The sequence below is a fragment of the Filicampus tigris genome, chromosome 9 (assembly GCF_054856515.1).
Source record: "Filicampus tigris isolate MCC_2025a chromosome 9, RoL_Ftig_1.0, whole genome shotgun sequence".
Taxonomy (NCBI): Eukaryota; Metazoa; Chordata; class Actinopteri; order Syngnathiformes; family Syngnathidae; genus Filicampus; species Filicampus tigris.
This window is the reverse complement of record NC_141225.1, coordinates 13089987-13112500: the sequence shown is the minus strand read 5'-3', so window position 1 is coordinate 13112500 and position 22514 is coordinate 13089987. Positions and strand designations below refer to the sequence as shown.

The window sequence follows — 22514 nt, the reverse complement described above, 5'->3', positions numbered from 1 at the left end:
TGCAAAAAAAAGTACAATTGTAACATAGCAGGCTTGAAAATTAAGGGATGAAGAATCTTTGCTGGGCTTGCATAATGGGGACAATAAAGGCTCACTTAATTTCAATTTGAAGCCCCTGTACCTTGGCACCTTATTTTATCTTTCAATGTTTTGCAATACATCAAAAAAAAGTGCAATTGGAACAAATGTATGTTTACTTTTTTAAAAACCGTACACCTCAAAGCGTGGTACACGAGAGGATTTCTGCGCAAGTAGCTTGTATAAAAAGTTTTGAGAGTCACGCCTTTAAGACCAGTGAATTTTGGGGGGGAGCTTGCATTGTCTCCAGGGGGCACTACAGTTCAACAGTTATATTGATCTTCTGTAACTTGGTCCCAAACAGGCTTTTAAAAAAACCCCAAAAAACATAACAGTCCACTTTTTGCACTGCAAGTTAAGTCCAGAAATATTCATCCATCCATTCATTTTCCTTACGATTGATCCTCATTAGTGTCACGGTTGGACTGGAGCCAATGGTGTCCATCTATGTCCAGTCAACTCCAAACGCCCCTTCCAAAGTAGCAGTTTAAATTCCAGAATTGCCAGTAAACGGCGCTGTGTTGTCATCAACAGACAGAAACTGGTCACGTGTTTCAGGATTGTGCAACTCCTGTCGCAAATAGACTTATAGTAGACAAGAGCAGGCTAAAACACGTGTCATTGTAACCGCCAAGTGGAAGTGGCGATGTTCCTGTATCAGGTATGGGAGTCCAAAGTTTGAACCGTTGCTTGCTTGTTATTGGCCCGTGGTAAATCCTAAATATAAAATTAAGCAACATCCACATCAGAACATCACAAAGATTAGAACCACACTGAAAAGTACAAACTTAAGAGATTTCGAGCAAGTTTCTTCTTGAAAAGCTATCACACTTATCCTACGGCATTTGCTTTGTCACGTACTGTAACACAAAGCTGAGAAGTTGTCTGCTTTCTCTTTAAATGGATTTAACTTTAATCTTAACCTATAATGGATTGCTTTTAGATGTGAAGAATATCAACGTTTTTCACAGCTATGGAAAAACAGGACACCACGCATTAGATTATGTTATTTTAAATGATGCAAAAGAGTTTTCCTCCAATTCGACAGGATATGAAAAAAAACCCATACCTAAAGTGATGTCAGCCTGTCAAAGATTGCCCATGGTATGAATGTAATCTGACGTCAAAATGTGTTAATGAATCAAATTATCTATTACAAAGATGAATAGTAAACACGATAGACATTTTGGATCATTTCAGTGGCTTTAGTAGCTGATTATTGCATAAAATGTTCAAGTTGTGGTCTCTTCCAAAATGGAGGTCTCGTTATGCTAAGGCGAGGCTGATGGCCTCTGCATGGGCGCAGTCGTTGCAATGTAAACGTTGACTGTTATGAGGTGAATTGGTACAATTTGCAGGTCATTGCATCACAAAGGGACTCATTACCAATGTGATCATGTTCATCTTAGTGAGGGTCAAAGGTGATGCAGATGTGTTGCAGGTTAGGACACGTCACCATTATCTACTGCTTCATGCTAATGCTGCACTCGAGCGGCAGCCATCACGGCCACTGCGGCCCAAGTGCTCCCATCACATCAGCATAAAGAGGGAAGCGGTGAATAGCGTGTGAACAACAGTTCGGCATCAACAGACCATTATGGTGCAGATTGAAGCATTTGTTTACACTTGAATGACAATGAACCATCACCTTTGCAACAAGAGCTTCATTTCAGAAGCAGTCAGACAAAAAAGCAGGGGCAGGTTGCAATTTATTACAATCTAATGGAAGCAAATGTTTAAAATTGTAGTCTGCAGCTACACGTTACAGAAAGTGTTATGTTGCCTTTGGACACCACCGCAATGAGTTTGAAATACAACACGTGTGTGTGTGTGTGTGTGTTCTCAAGGTACTCATCCCACATTCCATTTTTTAGGCTCATTCATGACTTAAAATTGCCCATAGGTGTGAATGTGAGTGTGGATGATGTGCCCTGTGATTGGCCAGTAACCAGTCCAGGGTGTGTCCCGCCTCTTGTCTAAATTCAGCTCAGCCGTGACCCTAATGGGACAAGCGCATTTAAAAAATGTCTGGGTTGATCAATTGCAGTCATTTTATGTAGATTACAGTACTCCAAACAGCTCAAAAGCATGAGGACAAGATCGTGGCATAACTGCCAATATAAGTATTCATTTATATAATCCAATGCCCAGTTTCGCAAATGACAAGTTCTGATATGTAATTTTTAACATGACATACCTTGCCATGATGGACTTTATGATGTATAATACGCACATTTTGGACACTAGGCCTCTTCATTAGGTACACCTGCATGGTTGAATATAGTTAAATAGAACATTTTTGTCATCAATAAAATCAGTTTTATTCAAAGAAATAATTCTATATGTTTTAAATCTGCCTTTTTATTGGCAGACAGGTAGTAATTTAACCTTATGATTCTGTATGATTTATAAATGTAATTTTATTTTTGATACGGCAATTGAACTGGTTATAATTAGCGCAGGGGTAGTTATAATGTCAAATTACAGGAGAAGGTAAAAGTCGTACCATATTAGACTGATATAGGTGCTTTATATAAAAATATATATGTATATATACACCATTGTAAATCACATGTATAATTTATGAGGCAAACTTGAAAAAAATTAATGAAAAGCATTAAATGACGCAATTATGCTATTGTAAAGTTGATTTAATTACCTGATTCTAACGTGAGGGAAAGAAACTGACTGTGTTGCTCACAGTGTTCACTGGCTCCACCATTGGCGAGAAGCACATTTCCCTGAGTCATATCTGTCGTAGAACGACACTTCTCAGGTCAAACTGTATTTTCTTTTCATAATTTGATAGGTGAATGCTTGCTAAATCTGATTCTGACTGTCTGACTGGGCTGTACAAATGAGCTTCGCGCCCGCTGCTCACCGATTGGCTCTTTTGTGAGCGGGATTCGCTGATTGGCTGCTCGGACGTCGCCAGTCTTTGATTGGCTGCTTGGTGCGGCGAGACGCAAAGACCCAAAACAGGACGTGAAACCTTCACGCACATCAGCACATCTGCACTCGACCGAGCAGCTGGAGGCGACACCGGCATTCAGGAGTTTTCTTTTACACTGCTACATGGCACTTTATTTTGTTCCACTTGGACTCCAACGGAAGGAAGTGTTCCTGTTTTAAACGTCAGCGTCGTTTGTGTTCTACTAAAGGAAGCGGAGGAAACGATATGGTAAGTTTTCCTCAACACTTTATATCAACATTTTGTGGCATGCAAATGCCATCACCAATGTGTTTTATTTGTTGCTTTATATAATGTTCCATTTTTATGTTTTTTTTCCCCCATTGTAAGTTTCATAAATAATTTTCATGACATCATCACAGACTGCCGAATAGTCTTCCACACGTTTTTGGGCAATGCATCCATCCACAGTCAGGCTCCACTCTCCCTCACACACAGCATCACGCGATCCTTTACACATTTGAAGTCTGAGGCACCCGCAACATTCCAGCCAATCAGAAATGTGTCCAAGGGAGAAAACTTTGGTATTAAATTGCCCTACTTTGTCACTGGTGACTTTCTTAAAGAGACAGGATCCGTTTTTGGCAGCTAAATTAAGATCCAGGAGAGTTTGAACGCTGCAGCTGTTTTTACCTTGGAGACATGCACACTGGTTAGAAATGAGTGCACGTGTCTGGATTTCCCCTTGAATCATTCAAGATTCAAAGTCAATGAACGGATGTTGGCTTTACCTTGAATGATACCGGCATTGACCTTCACATGAGTAGAGAAGATGAGCTATTATTCTCAGAAGGCAGACGGTGTTACACTATGCAGATCCTCGTTTCAAAATGTTGAAACTTTCCAGACGGCTTCAATAGGTCCAATTAAGCCTAAATGCAATTGACCATTTATAGAACTCAAAATCGTGGGGCACCAACAATTTGGTAAAGCTAGAGTACCGTCTCGGTCTCACATGGTTTTAATAGAAATAATTTCTTGCGGCCTGTCACCAAGTCACATTTTCAGTGCAATAATATCAACTTTTAAAACAACCAGATAGTCGTCCACCATGACTTTGGGAAAGCATTGTCAGCATATCATTTACTGTACCTTGTGCCCATTTCTACACTCTAAAAACAGTGGGGTAAAAAATAACACAATTTTGGGTCAAAAAGGGACTGATCCACTGCTTGGGTCCATTCGACCCACCTTCTTGCGTTGTTTTGTACAAAACAGTCCAATTTTTGTGGTTGTTTTGTACAAACCTACCAATTTTTGGGGTTGTATTCTGCAAAAACAACCCAGAAAGTTGGGTCAAATTGACCCAAATAGTGAATCTGTCCTTTTTTGACCCCAAATGGTGTTATATTTAACCCAACTGTTTTTAGAGTGTACTAAAAAGCATTTACTGATTCATGAGCAGGTTGCACTATATCCGAGTTGAATTGGAAAAACTGACCGATTAATTGGTTGACAAAAATTGAGTCCCCTCTAGTTCTCATTGGCTTGAATAAAAAAAAAATACATCATGTCTTTCCTTGTGACCACTGTCTAAGCATGCTTTTTGTCACTCCTTAGCTGTGCCTCAAAGAATCCGGCGGGTGTTTGAGGGAGCACGTGCACTACATGATGAGATCTCTGCAGGACCTGAAGCATCTGAGGAGGGCGTGTCCCCCAGCTTGCAGGCACGCTCGCCCTCCCAGCAGCGCCCAGCTCCCCATCTTTGCCGTCGGCAGCCCGTCCGCTGTGCCTCCGCCCTGCCGGCCCAGAGATCAGCGCGGCCGTCTCAGGATATCCAGCGCCAGCACGGCCAGCACCTACGACTCGGCCTGCTGCCTGGCCGCCCCTCTGGAGGAAGAGGAGGATGACGAGGAGGATGACAGCCGCAGCAGTCGCCTGGGACTCAACTCACCCAGCAGCCACAAGAGTTTGGACTTTGACTCCGGCTACTCGGAGGCGTCGTGGCAGGACGAGGGGGTGGTCCTCAGGAGGACGAGAAACGTGCGTGTGTCGTCCTCTGCCTGCCTGCGCACCAACAGGGTGGTGGGCGGACGCGTTCGGCCTAAATCGACGTCGGACGCTTGTCTGGAGAGGTGGACGTCCTTCGAGGCGGGCGACCCGGAGGACTGGGCCAACGCTTTGCTGACCAGAGGACGCAGCCGCCAACCTCTGGTTCTGGGAGACAACAGCTTTGCGGACCTGGTACAGAACTGGATGGACCTACCCGATTGTCCCGAGCCCCCCGAGCCGAAACCCAAACCCCGACGCAGACTGGGACGAAGCCTCTTGGGCAACGTGCGGAGGAAACTAGCCGGCTTGTCAAAGAGCATGGAGGAGAGAGTGAGGATGAGGTCCGCCGACTGCCACCTCAGCAGAACCGCCAACGCCCCCAAGCGCCTCTCGTGTCCCGTCGTGTCGTCGGAGCCGAAGGTGCCCTTTTTCCACCAGTCCCACTCGGCCATTCACGAGCTGGACACGGACTTTTACCACTTTGCCGCCCTCATGAAGTCGGGGAGCCGGCAGCCCATCATATGCAAGGACATTATTGGCTACATCTGACACACAGAGTCACTTTATACTTTATACTATATACTTGACTTGAAATAGTGAAGACCTATTTAAATATCTGTAGTCATATTGACATGGAATATTCATATGTGAAGATTTGTAAGTTGAAGGTGTGAAAGGGGAGTTGAAGGAAAAAATTGTACTGTTACACTGTAAATAAAAAAAAATTATCATAAGCATCAAAGTGCAAAGTTGTTATTCCATAGCTTTTGAGGTATTTTATGTTTTTAAATGATGGCATTTTCTCCACGGCACTTTTGCGGCGTAGCGGTTAGCACATTCCACATTGCAGTTCTGAGGTTTCGAGTCTCTGAAGTTTGCATTTTGTCCCCGTACCTCCCACATTCCCCGAACCTGCATGCTATTTAATAATAATTACTCACCGGTTACTCAGTACTTGAGTATTTTTTTCAGCTGAATATGTTCTTACTCTTAAGCAATTATTTGGAGGACAACTTTTTTACTTTTACTCAAGTGATATTATTCCAAAGTAACAGTACTCTTACTTGAGTGCAATATTTGGCTGCTCGACCCACCTCTGGGTAAGTTCAAGAACCAAATGGTCTGAAACGACCTAATTGGTGAAGTAACACAATTAGGGGTGTGCCTCAGTTCTCGTATCCTTTGGGTATTTCTGTTTTTACTCAAGAAAATCATTTCGCGCAACTTTTTTTCTCAACAGACAATGGGACTATTTACAGAGTTCTACAGGCTGGCTGAGCTCATCTCCCTTGTGTGTTTGCACGGGGAGGTGAAAGGCGAAGAGAGGCATGCATCACGCTGACTTGATTCAGTCCGCCTCATTTAACTCGCTCTTTATTTGACTTGGTGGCTTCACGTCGCACACGCACACACCAGGCCTAATGGAAACGGCGCGCGCGCGATTAGTGAGGAGGCACCGAGACAAGGAGGTGACTTATATACATGCCGAGATAAGCTAATGATCACTTTGCCTTTGCCGTAGTCACATTAATCCAGGCGAGAAATAACAGTAGACAAGATGGAGATAAGGGGAGATTATTCCCATGCTCCTTACCTCACACATCATGTCATCATTTCATCATGTGAAAACAAGGAGGAGAGATGCTTCTCTCTTTTGTTACTGTCTGGAATGTCACAGAGGAATATAACAAGATTTTATCAGGACACTGTTTTAATCTCGAGTAGGGGTGTGTGATGGTTGATGATGGGGGAAATGGGAAAACTATGGAAAGGGAAATTGGGAGTTATGAGTTTGCTGTCCATTCAGCGAGCTCATTTCATTAAACGGGACATATTATGGAAAATCGACTTTTTAATTGCTGGTAAACAAAATAGTCGGGCCTCTGGAGTGCCCGCCCAACTATCAAGTGTAAAATTAAACAACCAAGTCCATTTTTTTGAGCTGCTTATATCTGAGATTGTCAGATTTTGTCGTATTATTTTATACAATAGCACCCACATGCACATTTGACGCTGGTTGTCAGTCACTTTCTCAATCCGAGGCACTCAAAAGGCTTCCACACCAGTGGATTAGCTGAAGGGAAGCTGCATATTTGCAGAATAAGATTAGCTAGCTAACTGCAGCTCACAATTGGGCGACCAAAGGCGCTCCAATTTTTATTCAGTGGACGAAGGGAGGCTAATGCTGGACTTCGCTATGCCGCAAAAAATTGAAACTTAAAATGGCGAAAAACAATTTAACACTCCACAATTCAGTACTATGCATGTGTTTAACAAATAACTTTAAACATGTATAACGGATTTAGAAACAAATCTCTGAATTCACTCCTGAGGCTCTTGAAGGTAGCTAGTGACTGCAGGTCGAAATAAAGGTTTTTGGTTTTGCAAATGTCAGATATATTGTAGCGCTTGTAGTGGATCGAACAGAATGTGAACCTAATGTTGGCCAGTGAGTGTCTATAAAGGTTTTTTTTTCCTTCAAAAGGCAAATCTATTGAGGCAAAAATGTTAATTGCGGGTATTTGTTGTGCACTGATTCTACTGCCCACAATCTCATCACAGCAGTTGTAAGCATCGCTTAAGGATGCATGTTGTTTGTTCAAATTCTTAATACAACTGCTACCATGCCACAAAAAGTAATTTCAGGATTATCTCACTCCGTATTTGGCCTTCACACACCCACCCGACGTGGCAGTTTAAGTGAATGTCCTTAAAGTACTCTCCTTAGTTGTTGACAAAAAAAAGCCGATGATGCATCTGTGACGTTCACTCCGCATGCACATTACACGACAGCGCCTATGAGAAAGTGATGATAAATATCTTCCGGCCATCTTCCGGTATAGCTGGCAGCTAAATTTTACCGCGTCACATTAGGAATGTCGAATTGAAGGAACTGAGGAATGATTTTTTAAATGACAGTTTTGACGTCATGCAGAAAGGGAATCATGAGATGCGTTATCTAACAAATTACGCAAGACTTGTTGGAAAGAAAAATCAATTTGGTGGTATTGACTGAATGAATCCAACTGTTGACATTCATAACTGTTAAAGAAGTGGACAGTTGAGGCCAATCATTGAATTATGTAATTGAACACTGTTTGATGGCTTCGCAGCGGAAATTGGGCAAAGTTTTAAGTGCTGCTACCAGCAAATCAATGGAGCGTATCATCGGTAAGTACAGAGAAAAAGCTGCTTCTGAATGGTGATTTTGATGCAAGTGCTTGTTCAACACAGGAAATGATGGTAAATGTATTTATATGCCCACAGAAACACATTGTGATGAATGTACATAAACATATATGACCCCCTATTAGCCTAGCAGCTAGCAGAAGCTGAGACAGGAAGTGAACTGCGGGGGTTGTTAGGCCTGCTGGCTGACACAAAGATGAATGTTATTTTCATTGTGTGCGTTTTTCTGTGAGCTCAATACCAAGACTCGGAAGCAAAACAAGTAGGCTGGATGGCATAGGGCGCATACAGTATACCCAATTCTTGTATATGCCTGTTAAGATTTAAATCAAAATAATAGAACTACAACAAAGCATTTCTTGTGATCATTAATTTGTTTGTGTTTTATGGTTCTTGTGACTGCCTGCGATAAACAAAGCAGCTGCTCCCAACTATAAAGTGGAGCTCATGCTTCATGGAAGGATAACAGTGGCGATGACACACCAGAAACATCCCAGGACATTTTTCTTTGCTTTGGTTCTCATGGTCAAATGGAGCCCTCAGGGTCACAACACACTTCCTCTTTCTGGTCTAGCAGTGTAAACATTTTGGAGCTAATTAAAGGATAGATGATTTAGTAGAATTCTGGCTTTGTGAAGTTGACGCTCAGTTTTGATCAAATTGGACATGAATTACTGCGGCTGTGGTTTGCAGTGGTTTAGAAGTTGTCTTTCTTTGGTATATGCAGTAAATATGAAATGTGGTATACATTTGGCCTCCACTAGTCGCGATAAAACGTGTTGATGATGTCATCATACCTACCTTAGCGTGAAAATGGCTTCACCCGCACCTGATCACGGAACTGCACCATTCGCGCCCCTCCATCGAGCAGTCACTCAGCCTCCATGCTTTCGCATCCAGAATTAATCGTTTGATGCTTTCCGAGCTGAGGTCTCACGTGCAGTCATGTAAGACGGCCGTTATGAGCTACCTTTTGGTCCTATTGTACAACTTCAGATGCCATGTTTCCGAGTCAGACGAGGTCACATTATATACTGTTTGTCATGTACAAGTGCAACTTATCTACCGTATCTCCCCTTATCTATCACTCAGTAAACCCCCCCAGGCCCCCCCACAATCACACAAATTTCCGTTTCTGCATGACTTCGGTCATATTGCATCAGTTGCGCATCTTAAAACATGAGAAAACATCCATCAGCGGAATGTGGTCCTAATATTTGTCATCTGTTTATTCTATGAGCACAATGCACCCACACGGGGGTCACTCCGTGCACAGCCTCATCCATGACAAGTCTCCGCCTCTTGGTTGGCTAACAGTGAAGAAAAACCGCAGTAAAGAGGATGGAAAAACAAAAAAATTGTCCTCGGGCTATTTCCCCTCCAGTTTCATGAATTCATTTTTTCCATGAAATTGCAAATTTCCTTTTGCCGTCTAAAAATAAGATGCCGTGTCTCTGCAGGTATTGTATTCAAGGCCTGTGCTTTATCATTACAAGGCTCCAGCTAAAATAAAAGAGGCGATGCAGAACATGGCGATGTTTACAACCAACACCACGAAGAGAAGTTTCCAAACAACGCAAGGCGCCAAAGCCACATGTGGAGACAAAATACATTCCTTCATGCCTCTCCTGTCGGAGGATGCGAGCGTAAAGCGGCCATTCACCACCACACGAGTGCGTGCGTGCGCGTGTGTGTTAACAGTCTTTCACATAAGCACACACCGGCAGCTCAACTATGTCAAACACACACTCTCTTTAGCAAGCACAAATATTGAATGCACATAAACCTTGTCACCTAGTTTACATTGACTCAAATAGACACAAGCGGCCACCATCCATAAAGCTGCAACTTTCTCCCAAGTGTCCCCATAAAAAGTTGCTCTCCACTCTGCGCCATCACTCACAGTGCTGACCTTCGCTGCGCCTCCAAGCTACGTAAGCTTTTTCCCGTGCAAATACTGCACTCAGAGGATGCATCACACACTCCGCGAGTGTGGGAGCGAGAGCTCGCCTGGCTCGTGCGCCAGAGATAAACCAGGGACCTCCACCAAGGCCGAACAAGTACAGCAGATAGCGGTAGATTTTTCCCTGGTCGAATACAGTAACACGAAACAATGGAGAAACAGAGCTCTTGGGAAACTTCTTCTGTTCTTCATTAAAAACAAAATGAAACAAGCCCAGTTGGAATGTTAAACAATTGTGATTTACGGTTGATGTTCCACCCCAGTCCTATAGGTGGTAGTAGTGTGCAAAGGGTGCCTCATTCTGAACGTCTTTGTGAGGCTCCATTTGAAGGCAGATGACGTCAAAGGCTGACCCGATTTGAAGCTTCCTTCAAAAGAAGCCTACTTGTACTTTTCGCAGGATGCAAAACTACTATCCTTCTCGTCCTTCCTCATAGTCAGGTCCATAAATATGGGGACATTGACTCAATCGGGTTTAAACACCACCACAATGGATTTGAAATGAAATGAGCACGTGACTGCAGATTATTACCTTTAGTTTGTGAGTATTTACTTTACTTTACTACTTAAATCAGATGAACGGTGTAGGAATTATCAAAAGTTTATGACGGGCCTCCCGCTTTTTATGGGACCAAAAGTAATTAGACAATTGGCTTCTCAGTTATCCATGGCCTGGCGGGCATTCATGGCTGCCAGTGGAACTGGTTAGCCTGACGTGACCGCTAAAAAAGGCGTCAGGATGAATTCTGAAGTGTTCCGGGCAATATTATCTGCTAATTTTCATCCAAATTCTTCAGACCTCACTAGCCGTTTCACAGTGCAGATGCACAATGACCCGAAGCTACTGCAAAAGAAACCAAAGAGGTTTTCTTCAAGGAAAATAAGTAAATGCGTCACCTAAATTCTGTTATGCGTTGAGGCAAACTATATTTGTGGCTGAAATAATTCCAAAGTGAAAAAACAGAACGCTGTTTGTTAGGTAGAAGGCTACGTCAAGGTTCTTTGGGAATGATGTCATATGAATGAATGAACATGGACTCTCCCATTCTGCATTCTGCCCTCGCTGCTAGAGATAAGGCTTATTTCCCGGAGCCGCATCCCAAAATGTAATGGCTTTTTCGTTGGCCGCACTCCTCCACAAGCTTTCAAGGAAATCTGTTAAAAATCATTTCTGAGTTACATTCATAATAAAAAACACTTACGAGAAAGTGCCATTGGCGTGTGTGTGCTGCATAATGTTGTGTGGACAACAGATAGGATTCTACACTTTTTCCATTCCGGGCTAGGGAGGAACTGACAACGTGGCTCAACAAGTGGAAATAATTCCTTTAATAAAAGTGTGAATTCAAAAATGAAGTGTTGTTTGTTAGGGTTGAAGGCGATTTAATGGTTTATTAGAGTTATAAGGATGAAGATGAAGAAGATGAATGATCAGGGACTCCACCGTTTTATTACTGGTAGATGTTGTAGGTTTGAAATCAAAGACGCCTTAGCTTGACACTCCAATCAAACATTCCCTCGTCATCTGCCATGAAAAACTCCAGATGCTTCACTTGGTTTTGTTCACAGTTCTACAATTGAAGTGTACAAAATGAGTCCAAAGTGACAAAATTGAAGAATGAGGTGCATAGAATAGCAAACTAGATCTATAGCGAATGAAATCGAGAGATAAAGAAAGGTCAAAAACTGTGCGGCTGGCTCCACTCCACATTGCCAACTCTTATTCTACAAACGCAATATTAATCAGAATGCCTTGTTTCAACTAGTGGGCTTGCATAGAACATATTCTTGAAAAAAAAATATGTTTGGGTTGACTTCCACTTTAAAGATAATTAAATCGGGATGAAATCTATATGAAATGTTTTACCCATTTAATTAGCTACACACAGTGCAATAAAATCAACTGTTCACATATTACTTCCCTTAAACAGGAACTGTTGCATCATAAACATTCAAATCAGAACTTCCCGCTATGTAAATAGCCCCTTTTTTGTAAGAATAATCATAAATCAACTTTATCTGAATGTTAATTAAATTGAACTGTACTTAGGCTGCTACAGAGGTCATAAATAAATAATAAATTTCCTCGGTTTGCATCCCAAACTGTATTGGCTGGAAATGTGTCCTTCCCCTCTCAAATCTTGTTCTGTCCGACTGCATTTCCAATGAATATCCATCACAATAAAAATAACCACAGTGGGAGAAGATCATACTCCCCCATTGCACAGAAAAAACAGTTTTGGCATAAAAAGGCACACAGACCATCCATTCTGCATGGCCAAGCAGACAGACAGCAGATCTTATCTGATCAGATCTTAAAAAAAATAAAAAGGAAATCAGATAAGAAATTTCAGGGTTACGCTCATCATAAACAGTTTCCAAAAGTTACAGTCAGTGTGAGCTGGAGAATGTTGTGCGGAAAACCGAAAGGGCTCAATTCTTGGGCAGGGAGGAATTGCCATCATGATTCAGAAAGTAAAAAATTCCTGTAATCAAAATTGGAAAAAAAAATATTTGCAGGCTATTTCATAGAAAATGATGTAAGATGTCAGGATTTAGTTGTGTAGTTCCTGTGTAATCCAACTGTTGAGATATAAAGATGCACTCTGAAGTATACTGTAGTTTGCAGAGTGAGAATTAAGAGAGAAGTTAGGAAAACATCTGTCGAGTATGAGGTGATGCAATCGAGCAGAGGACGGATATTGGACGCACATGCGAGTGGCCAAGCAGGAATTTTGGGGACGTGAGAGCGACTCAAGTCACACAACAAAGCTCGTGAGCTCGCACAGTCGCTCATTCTGTCAGGCAGGAAGTGGAGGTCACAGAGGCGACCTTGATAAGCCCACTTCCTGCGGGGCTCCTCAGCATGCGGTCCCCGACACAACGCCACACACAAGACCCTCGGGACAATGGCGTCCTTCTCCTCTGGAGGATGCTCCCAAAGATCTCTGTCTCCTGCGTCCTCCCTCCCTTTTCTCATCTTCACTTCCTGTTCCCATCCCCCGTCTCTTCCTTTCTATCGTACGCTATTAATGAACCATTTGCATCTCAACTGGGTCTGCTGAGGACCCCCCCCCCCCCAACCCGCGGATATTTGTCAGTAAAGACGAGCACACTATTGGTTTGTCAGCTTTATGCGACGTTCTCACGCTGTGTGTCTATGGATCATTTGTAAGCACGTTTGACCGACTCTTGTCTTGATGAATGCCAGAGCCGTCTGAGTGTAAATACAAAAATGCTAAAAAAAAAAAAAAAAGTGAGGGTCACCCATGTTACAATCCATCTAATGATACCCCACAGACTGTGTGTGTGTGCCCTCTCAGAGATTCTTCTGCAAAAAGACAGAATGAACAGAGTGTGGTGTGATTCTAAAAAATTAACCCCACTGTTAACCCTGTTTAAAGCATCTTGGATCAGTTTCACCAACGTGGCCTGCAGATATTAAAAGCAGATGTCCATGAGTCATAGTGATTAAGCTTCTTCTGAAATGCTTCCACCATTGTGCGGCAACGCATTAATAACTTCAAAGAGATAACGTTGACAAAATCCAATTGTTTAAACAGCCATTTTACGTCATGTGGCCAACATTGGAGGATGATCTGAGGAAACCACTTTCAAGGAGCTTAAAACATCATACATATAATAATCATAAAAAAGAATACATTTATATGATACAACCCGGATGGTACTTAGTACTGCGTAGGCTGCCCATTTGTGGCCTCTAAATGTTTTGGTTTGGTCAGCACGTGTGTACCAGGTCTTGCCTCCATGTCAACAACAGACAGACAGCCTGGAGATAAGGCCTCACATTCATTCATTTTCTGGGGAAAATATGTTCATCCCTACAATTTACATCCCTTCATTCATTTGGATTGTATATTTATCAATCGAGCGTTTGCTTGTGCATTGGCATTAGTGACGTGTAATGTGGCTGCCAATAGCAATAAATTCAATAGTCAACATTAGATGCATCCGCCCAATCCAATCAAGTCTATTACAAAATCAATATCGCAAATTCTGCCATTCCGAACATATTCATTCTCCTAGAGCTGATTGAGGCTGTCGGACTTTCAAAAAGATCAGCAGTAGCGGCAGCAACCAAAGCATCCACTGCAGCATGTGACTTTAGTGAAGGTAAAAGCTTCTGGCTGGTAGCGAGGTGCATCCTGCTCATGGCCCCCTGTGTCAACAAGGCCCAGTGGAGGTGGGCTGGCGAGCACCAGATGGTCTGCTCTACAACACCTGGACAACTATTGATTTTAAACACAGCTGTCAGTCCTAAATGCTGCATGCATGACTGGCTGACCACTGCTGATTGGGTCAAATATTAAATGTTGAGTGTCCTACGCTACCTCAACACAGAACAGTGCGCACTTTGTCTCGTCTAGTACCTGTCGTACATTTAGTACAACCAGACGTCCTTTTTACTTTTTGGCACCTACACAAAATGTCCACCGGGAGTTTAAAACCATCCAGGATTTCCTGACGTCTATCGCTGGCTCATTATTACGAGGCTAGGCAAAATGTCAGTTATGAGTTGCGGCACCCTTGATTTGTTTTTAACGTCACTCAATCTTCATGCAAACACTTGTCAGCCTGCATGTCACAAATGCCCGTTTGTCTGAGTGGTTAACTTCAACACTAGTTTAAAGTTGCACCAAATATTTAAATTTTTTTTGTCCACATCTAACTATAATTTATTTAACTATACACACTAAAAATGCTGGGTTGTTTTCCTAACCTACTCGCTGGCCAGTAGTCGATTTTGAGCAGATTGGGTTACTTTTACCCAAGGTTGAACGTTGGATTTGGGTGAGCTGAAGACATGAAGCTGGTCACCATGTTGTAGTCTTGAATCCTGAAGTTGAAGTAAATTGAATGTAACATTTTTAGAAAATGCTGATGGTGGTTACTTTCAAATGTTGGTGCAGCCTCGCCATTGTGGACTTTGCAAGAGAAATGGCCTAAAAGGTCAATCTTAAATTCTTGGGAGCATATCAAATTTTGTCGCTTGTTTGGGACATTTTGGTGCGGTCCAAACACAGCCAGACATTTGTGCAAACACATTAATTTGGTTGCTGATTTTTACTATGCCTTTAAAAAAAAATCTTTCAACTGAATTTACAGGTTACAAGGCTGTGATGTTATGCATCACATTAATGGCAGAAAAAGCTTTGAAAGGATTTCTCTTGGTCACGTGGAAACTTTTTATATCCTCTATTGATATGCATGTACAATTTTTATACAGCCAAATGGATATTATATTGTTTTGTTACGTACGGCTGCTCTTTGTATCTACTCTGACGACTAAACTTTCAGTTGCGATGGTGGTATCAAAAGCGAGTGAACAAACAGTCTAATTTTGCACACTGTTGTTTGGATAGGCAGATACTTGCAAAGACTGGCTACAGTCCATCTCCATTGGGTCATATGCTTGCCTATCAGGGCAGAAGTGAATGGAAAGAAGCACAAAGTGACTTTTGTCTGCTGATTGGTCTCATCTGACTAAATTAACTGGTCTGAGTTGTTGCTTAATGTGCCTGACATGACTGCGGCTGTCACATGAGTTGGAGCAACAGCTAGCTAGTACTAATAAACCCCCCAAAAAAGAACGAGAATATGTCAAGTCTGGCCCTACTGTAGACTATATGAAACTACATTATAGTACAGAGCGAGCTAAGTACAAGTTGCAGTTGTGCTGTATAACCACTGATGCGAACGAAGATGTGTGCTCAACTTCTTATATAGCGGTCGGGTGGGCACAGTTTAACCACGCCCCCAAAAATCTGGAAAACTGAAATGGTGAAGAACTGTTTAATGCACATGTTTTCAGCAATTCTCTTCAAATATGTATAAGGTGTTTAGAAACAAATTTCTGAATTCACTTTACAAAATTTTAATTAAAACAAAAATTAAACCTTAAAGATGAAGTCAACCCAAACATATTTCATTCGAGAATATGTTCTATGCAAGCCCATTAGTTGAAAGAAGGCATTCTGATTAATGGAATATAAGTTAAGAAGCAAAATCCACCCCAGCTGACCTGTTTTCTGAAGATGAGCCGTGATTGGCCGTTACCTGAGCCCTGAGCAGTTGTGATGTAATTTTTGATCGACAGAAGTGACAAAATGGCCGCCCCCAGGGATGGGGTGGATTTTGCTTCTTAACTTCTCCACAAACGCAATATTAATCGGCATGCCGTGTGTCAACTAGTGGGCCTGCTGGGAACATATTCTTGAAAAAAAAATGTTTGGGTTGACTTCCACTTTAAAAGTCTTTGACTTTTGGACTATTTGCTGTCAACGTTACTTGTTGATTAACTAGTGATTGGTCATAATTTTATTTGCGTTGTAATCAAAGGGAAAAAAAAGCCACCAAACAAGCCCATGCATTATGACAGTTTACGTAACACTGATGCCTGCTCTGGATGTAAATGACTGCGGTTGTTGTGGTGACCAGCTTCTGTAGCCATATTGTGACCACAACATTTTACATGTTATATCACAAGCTCCTCATGCTGTGCGTAATTACTTTGTTGTAAAGTTCTGTCACCTCGTTGGGCCTTTGTGACGAATCAGTAGTCACCCAACCCTCCCTCAAACACAACAGTGCCACTGGTGTCATGCAGATGTCTTGACATATCCAAATTATATGGTACAAGTTACAGACTACAGCATTAGGTACACTTGCCGTCTAAAGACAAGCAATGCAAAAGACACTGAGAGATTATTAACAAAGAAGGATAGAGTAGACAAAATTTGTTCTCAAGTTACTTTAGATTAATATGACCCAAGTAAAAACTAGTCCTCCAAGTAACGACTCAAGCCAGGGTAAGTGCTCGGTAAAGAAATCAATAAATGTGTAAATCAATAATAAACGATCTATTTAAATAACAAAAAAAAAGTCAAATTAAGGAAAATGTCATCACATGAAATGGTGTTGAAGTAACCTCCTTTGTGTACACTTGTGAAACAACACAGTAGGCTCACCAGGCAGAATGTATTTTCTTCAGGTTCAAGTGAAGCTTTTGTAGTCCGGAATGTCATAATTTTTAGGTAGACATACTGCAGATGACAGTGCTGTTTTTTTTTCATTTTGTGTCAGGTACAACAAACAAGATTGAATTTGAGTCCAAGGATGCTGTGCCTCTTCTGACTGTGTTTTATGTTTGAGTGTCTTTGAAAACTTTGCATCTGTGCGTGGCCGCAGTGACTTTGCGTGTGGTCATGGAACTGCCCGGCTCCATATGATTGTTTAAATGGAGTCAAACATTGCTAATGGTTATGATGGATTGGTGAAACTGAGTTTTGTGAGAGAGCCCGAGGCCCAAGTCTTTCTGACAAACCAAAACAGAGAGATTGTGCAAGCACTATCAGATAGTGAGCAGAATGTAGCTCAATGTAATGGAGTAGAAGTGTTTCTCCTTAACACAAAACACTCGAGTCAAAGTAAATAGTACAATTTATCAAGAAGTCACTTAAGTAAATGTAACTGAGTATAGTGTGTAGTTTAAAGATATGGTTATAATTATGGGTGATTTCAAATGTCACTATGTTACACAGAAAATCTGTTAAAGCCATAAAATCTGAATGACATAATTAGAGTTTGTGTTCAATGCTATTAGTATAATCTGTTCTTCCTTCTTTCCTTCTGTACTCGAATACAAACACAGACACGCTGCGCGAATGAGAGCAAACGAACCACACGTAATGGCTGTGTTTACACAGTGTACACAAGTGATGCCCCCGGACGTTTTTCAGCTACGTGTAGCATTGCGAGGATGACAAATGTGCTTTATTTGAATTCCAGTTGAATTACAATACCGGTAGCGTGGTGCGCTAGTGGTTAGCCGGTCTGCCTCACACCCGTAAGGCCCTGTATTCGAATCTCAGCTCAAGTCTTCCTGTGCGGAGTTTCTATGTTCTCCCGATTTCTCTCCACATTCCACAAACACGCATGTTAGGTTCACTGAAGAATCTAATCTGTCTACAGGTGTGAATGAGAATGGCTGTTTGTCTTTTTGTGCCCTGTGACTGGACCTATAGAAAATGGATGGATAGAATTGTAAAGGATTGGGTTCTGGGTTCTTGTGCATTAGGTATCTTTTGGTTCTGATCTTTTTCAAATGATCAAATACTGCATGTCTGCATGATGGAAATCTCTCCAACAAACTTTAATGCAACCCAAGCTCTCTGATGATTGAATTTTTCTCTCAAAAATACAAGCATACATACTATTATTGAGATTTGACTTTCAGCTCATTCAAACTGAATAGGAATGAAACCCACTAATACCATACTTGAGGTTTACACTTTGCACACGTCTATTTGGTATATAAGTGATTTACCGTGTCTTGATGTTTCTAACTGGTGGGAAAAGAGCAGCGATACAAACAGTCAAACCTCAAGTTAAGCCAATGTGGTGGACAGAGGCCACATCTGTGAGAGATGAGTCCTTTTTTAAAGGATAGAAAAGATCACCGGTTATTCCAAGCTAACCATGATGACGCACTATGCTATGCTAAATATGATTACGTGCGCACTTTAGTCAAGCAATGGCTATAGCTCAATGAAGACATTAACGAGAGAGAAATCATATGATAGTAATTAGCTATGTCCACCTCTAGTAGCGTCGCTGGCGATATGTCTGCTTTTAGTCACTGAGTATTAAGGCTGGTAGGGACCTATTTTGTCCCACAATACTGTTTGCTTGCAAGTTTGCAAGTGGCAGACATGCTAGCACAGAAACAATGATTCTGTCAATGTTTTTTTGGGGAAGTGCTTTACTTGTGTTATAATGGAAATGCACATGCTATTTGGGAAGTGTTTTGTATGAAAGCAAGCATGGCATCATGTGATTTTACTACTTCGTAAAATCTTTATGGTGAATGACTCACAGGTGAACGGCGTTGTAACAGTAACGGCCAATTTAAAGTGCCATGTCGTATCACATGAGCTTTCGCAACAAAAATATAAGATATTTATTTATGTGTATGAAGCTTACAAATAAAGTACACGCAGTATGTATATATACTGTGTAGTGTTTTGCAACAATACTTAACTTTATTTATATGTGCCTATATATTGAAGAGAAAGCACAGCATGGAGAGAGGCTCTGTCAGCAAAATGCACAAGTTCAGTCAATGAATCATTGCCAAAGAGCCTCTGAAATATTGATGGCTGTATTTATTTTCTTGATTGTTCAGTTGCGGTTACTCTCAGCTGCTTTGCTTGGGGTGCAACAGGCAGATCCGATCTGATTTGTGCGAGCTCACCCTGGTCGCGGCCCCTTACAAACAGGTAGTGTTCCCACCCTGTCACACCTCTGATATTAGCCTTCGCGCTTGTTGTGGATGCATCAATAGAACACACATGACTTATAATGCTTTCATGCTTTTTGAATAAAAATGTGTGCAATATGCTGACATCTCGTGTGGCGACAGGCATTACTCCAAGTTTTTGTGCAACATTAAAGGCGTATTTTTCTTTTTTTCCTTTGGACTTCTGGGATGTTTGACATTAGTGGTTCTGCTGTGGCCTATTGGCAATCTCATGCAGCTCTACTGGGAACTACAGAAAAATCAGTACTTTTTGTTTTAGTAATGTAGTTAGCACTTCCTCGTATTTCGTATGCAATCACATTCCAGCTATGAAACACTGACGTAATTAATGTTGATCACAGGAGTTTTAAAAGCTAAGGTATACTTTAGAGTATTGATATATTTTCCCCTTAAGCTGAGTCATCAAAATGTTTCCTCCCTTGACACTGGTGCAAAATTCAATTTGGAACTGTCGGTTTTGTTCTCTTTCAAATCTGATTGGTATAGTAAGCTCACCATCACAAGATGTTTCCGTAATAGTGCTTAGACCATCACGTCTACACCTCCAAATTCTTCATCCAGGTCGTGCAGGAGCTCCATCTGGACACAGCAGACGCCACACTCAGTTTGCATTTCCTCTAGGGACCATCGCAGCCACAATAAACTCAAAGCTGCCTGCAAGAAAAGCTCACCAGGCCTTAAAATAACTCCAAATGGCCTGTGCATTCTGGCCTCTGACAGCTAAATTACATACTGTATGAACTATACGATTTACACTGCCATTGTCCTCAAATGCCTGACAGTGGTATAGAGATGATATATATGAGATTTAAAATTATTTTTGGCAGAGATGCTAACGGTAGTATACAGCCTTTACAATGCATTCCCACAAAAGGAATCCAAACACATTGAATAAATTTATAGCTGAATGTTTATCCAGCAATGTATGCACAAAGCTGCAGCAACATACAAAAGTGGCTACAAAACTAAATTGCACAGGCACTATCCAGGAGGAAAAAACAAACCTCCAACAATACATCAACAAGATGGCCCCCTGGGACGACCTGCTAAGTGAACGCCTCAGGCAACACAAGCCCGGTAAGGAGAAGGAGCCAGATGGGCTGTCATGAAAGGACAAGTCCTTGCAAGGTATCACGTATCGCGTTAAAATGTGAAAGTTGTCACGTGAAGCTTATCACGTTATAACGTGAAACATTTCATACATTACTGTCATACAAGTCTAAGAAAAAGTTAATTTTCTATACTGAAACTGTAATAGTTTTCTTTTCTTCTGTAACCGTGTTCACTTGAATGTTCACACTGTACAATACCTCTGCAATATGCAATACATGAGTAGTTGAATGCTTGTATCTTTTCACATTATATACATATTTCTCTTTTGCTTTAAGAAAACTATTACTATAAGAGAACTTGAATACACTGTCCTTTTTAAAATTGTCATCGTTTTTAAATGATTCTTATCTACATTGCCCTTTTTCCTTCAGTATTTATCTCCTATTATTTAAGTTTGTCTTTTTAAAAATTATTTATATTCTTTTGGTAAGTGGTGGGCAACTAGCTCATTAAGTGAGAATTTCATTGTTATACTGTCGCGTTTTACTGTGCATAAGACAAATAAACATCTTAGAGAGACGGAACATGCGGACAGAAATGCATTTACTACCCTCCCACTTTGAAAAAAAGTTCATTTGCTGCCTTTTGGTTGTCATTAGATTTTTCCTCATTTGCTTGCCAGACCTGGTACCCTTTTGTGATGCCACTTGACATCCTCACCAAGACGATGCTTTGCATGATGAAATTCATGACAGTGGTTTGAGCTGAGGATTTATATCTGCATTTTAGGAGCATATTTTCTGAAAAACATATGTCTAACTCCATATTGTCTGACAGGTGAACTGTTGGACTTTAGATGTTTCAATGTGTTTTATTGCCAATTGTGAGTTTCTCAGCCTTTGGGGTGCATTCCATCATGCACAAAAGTGGAATGGAGATGTTTTTTCACCAGAGACCTTACATCACTCAGAACATTTCAGTTTGAAATGTGCAGAATCCTGTGTGATGATGGGCTTGTTCAAATTAAGAGCAGCCGTCTCATAGGTGCAGTGTTTTATGATCAGCTCATCAGTCCGTCATGCACTTTGTTTGCGTGGCAGCCACTCTGCACTTGGTTAGGTGAAACATCTGGTTTGGGGTGATACTCTTTGGTCTTTAATAGTTTCTGCTAGAGGCCACATCAGTGGCAGGGATGATAAATCGGAACAAGGAGGGAACCAGTAAAACAGTCGGCAGGGTTTCCGAGAGCCGGGGGACAGGAAGCGTGGCTCCTCTTGACCCATTCGGCCCCTGGGCGAATTGTGCCCTCCGCTCACACGGTGAGCAATGACGCTCACATGCGACAGAAAAACGGATGTATGCCAATGAATCAGTTAAAAAAAAAAAAAAAAGGAAAATTGGTTTTATTTACATCGGAAGACAACATTGACAAAATGAGTCCTAATCATACATACGCTAACATCGATGAATACTGAATTAAGCATGCCAGTACTGTATTGGTGATGCCTTCCCTGACAAATCCATACATCCATGTGATTGTAGACTTTGCATTGTACACTTTGTTGGAGAAGCGTTACTGTTGTGGCCGTCACTTAGTTTCTGTGTCACACTACACTTCAATTCAGTACACAGCTCACCTGTTTTCTAAAGCTGAGCCCTGATTGGTCGTTATCTGAGCCCCGAGACACTGTGATGTCATTTTCAGTCGACAGATGTGACAAAATGGCCGCCCCCTGAGATAGCTAAAAGCGGGTTTATTTGTTGCTTAACTCATATTCCACAAACATAATATTATTAGTGGGCCTGCACAGAACATATTCTGGAAAAGAAAATGTTTGGGTTGACTTCCTGTTTAATAATGTTACAGTGCAATCGTATACAGTATATAGTGTAATATTAAGATTAGGTACACCCACAATCAAGGTGTT

General features: G+C 41.5%; 1 protein-coding gene across 1 annotated transcript; it reads left to right on the top strand.

The window, feature by feature from the left end:
• The first annotated feature begins 3024 nt into the window (after positions 1-3024).
• LOC147142040 (PAK4-inhibitor inka2-like) lies at positions 3025-5775 on the top strand. The gene is made up of 2 exons (XM_086040852.1): positions 3025-3259; positions 4610-5775. The coding sequence occupies exons 1-2, from the start codon at positions 3257-3259 to the stop codon at positions 5588-5590; spliced, it is 984 nt and encodes a 327-aa protein (XP_085896978.1). The 5' UTR covers positions 3025-3256; the 3' UTR covers positions 5591-5775.
• The last annotated feature ends 16739 nt before the right edge of the window (positions 5776-22514 follow it).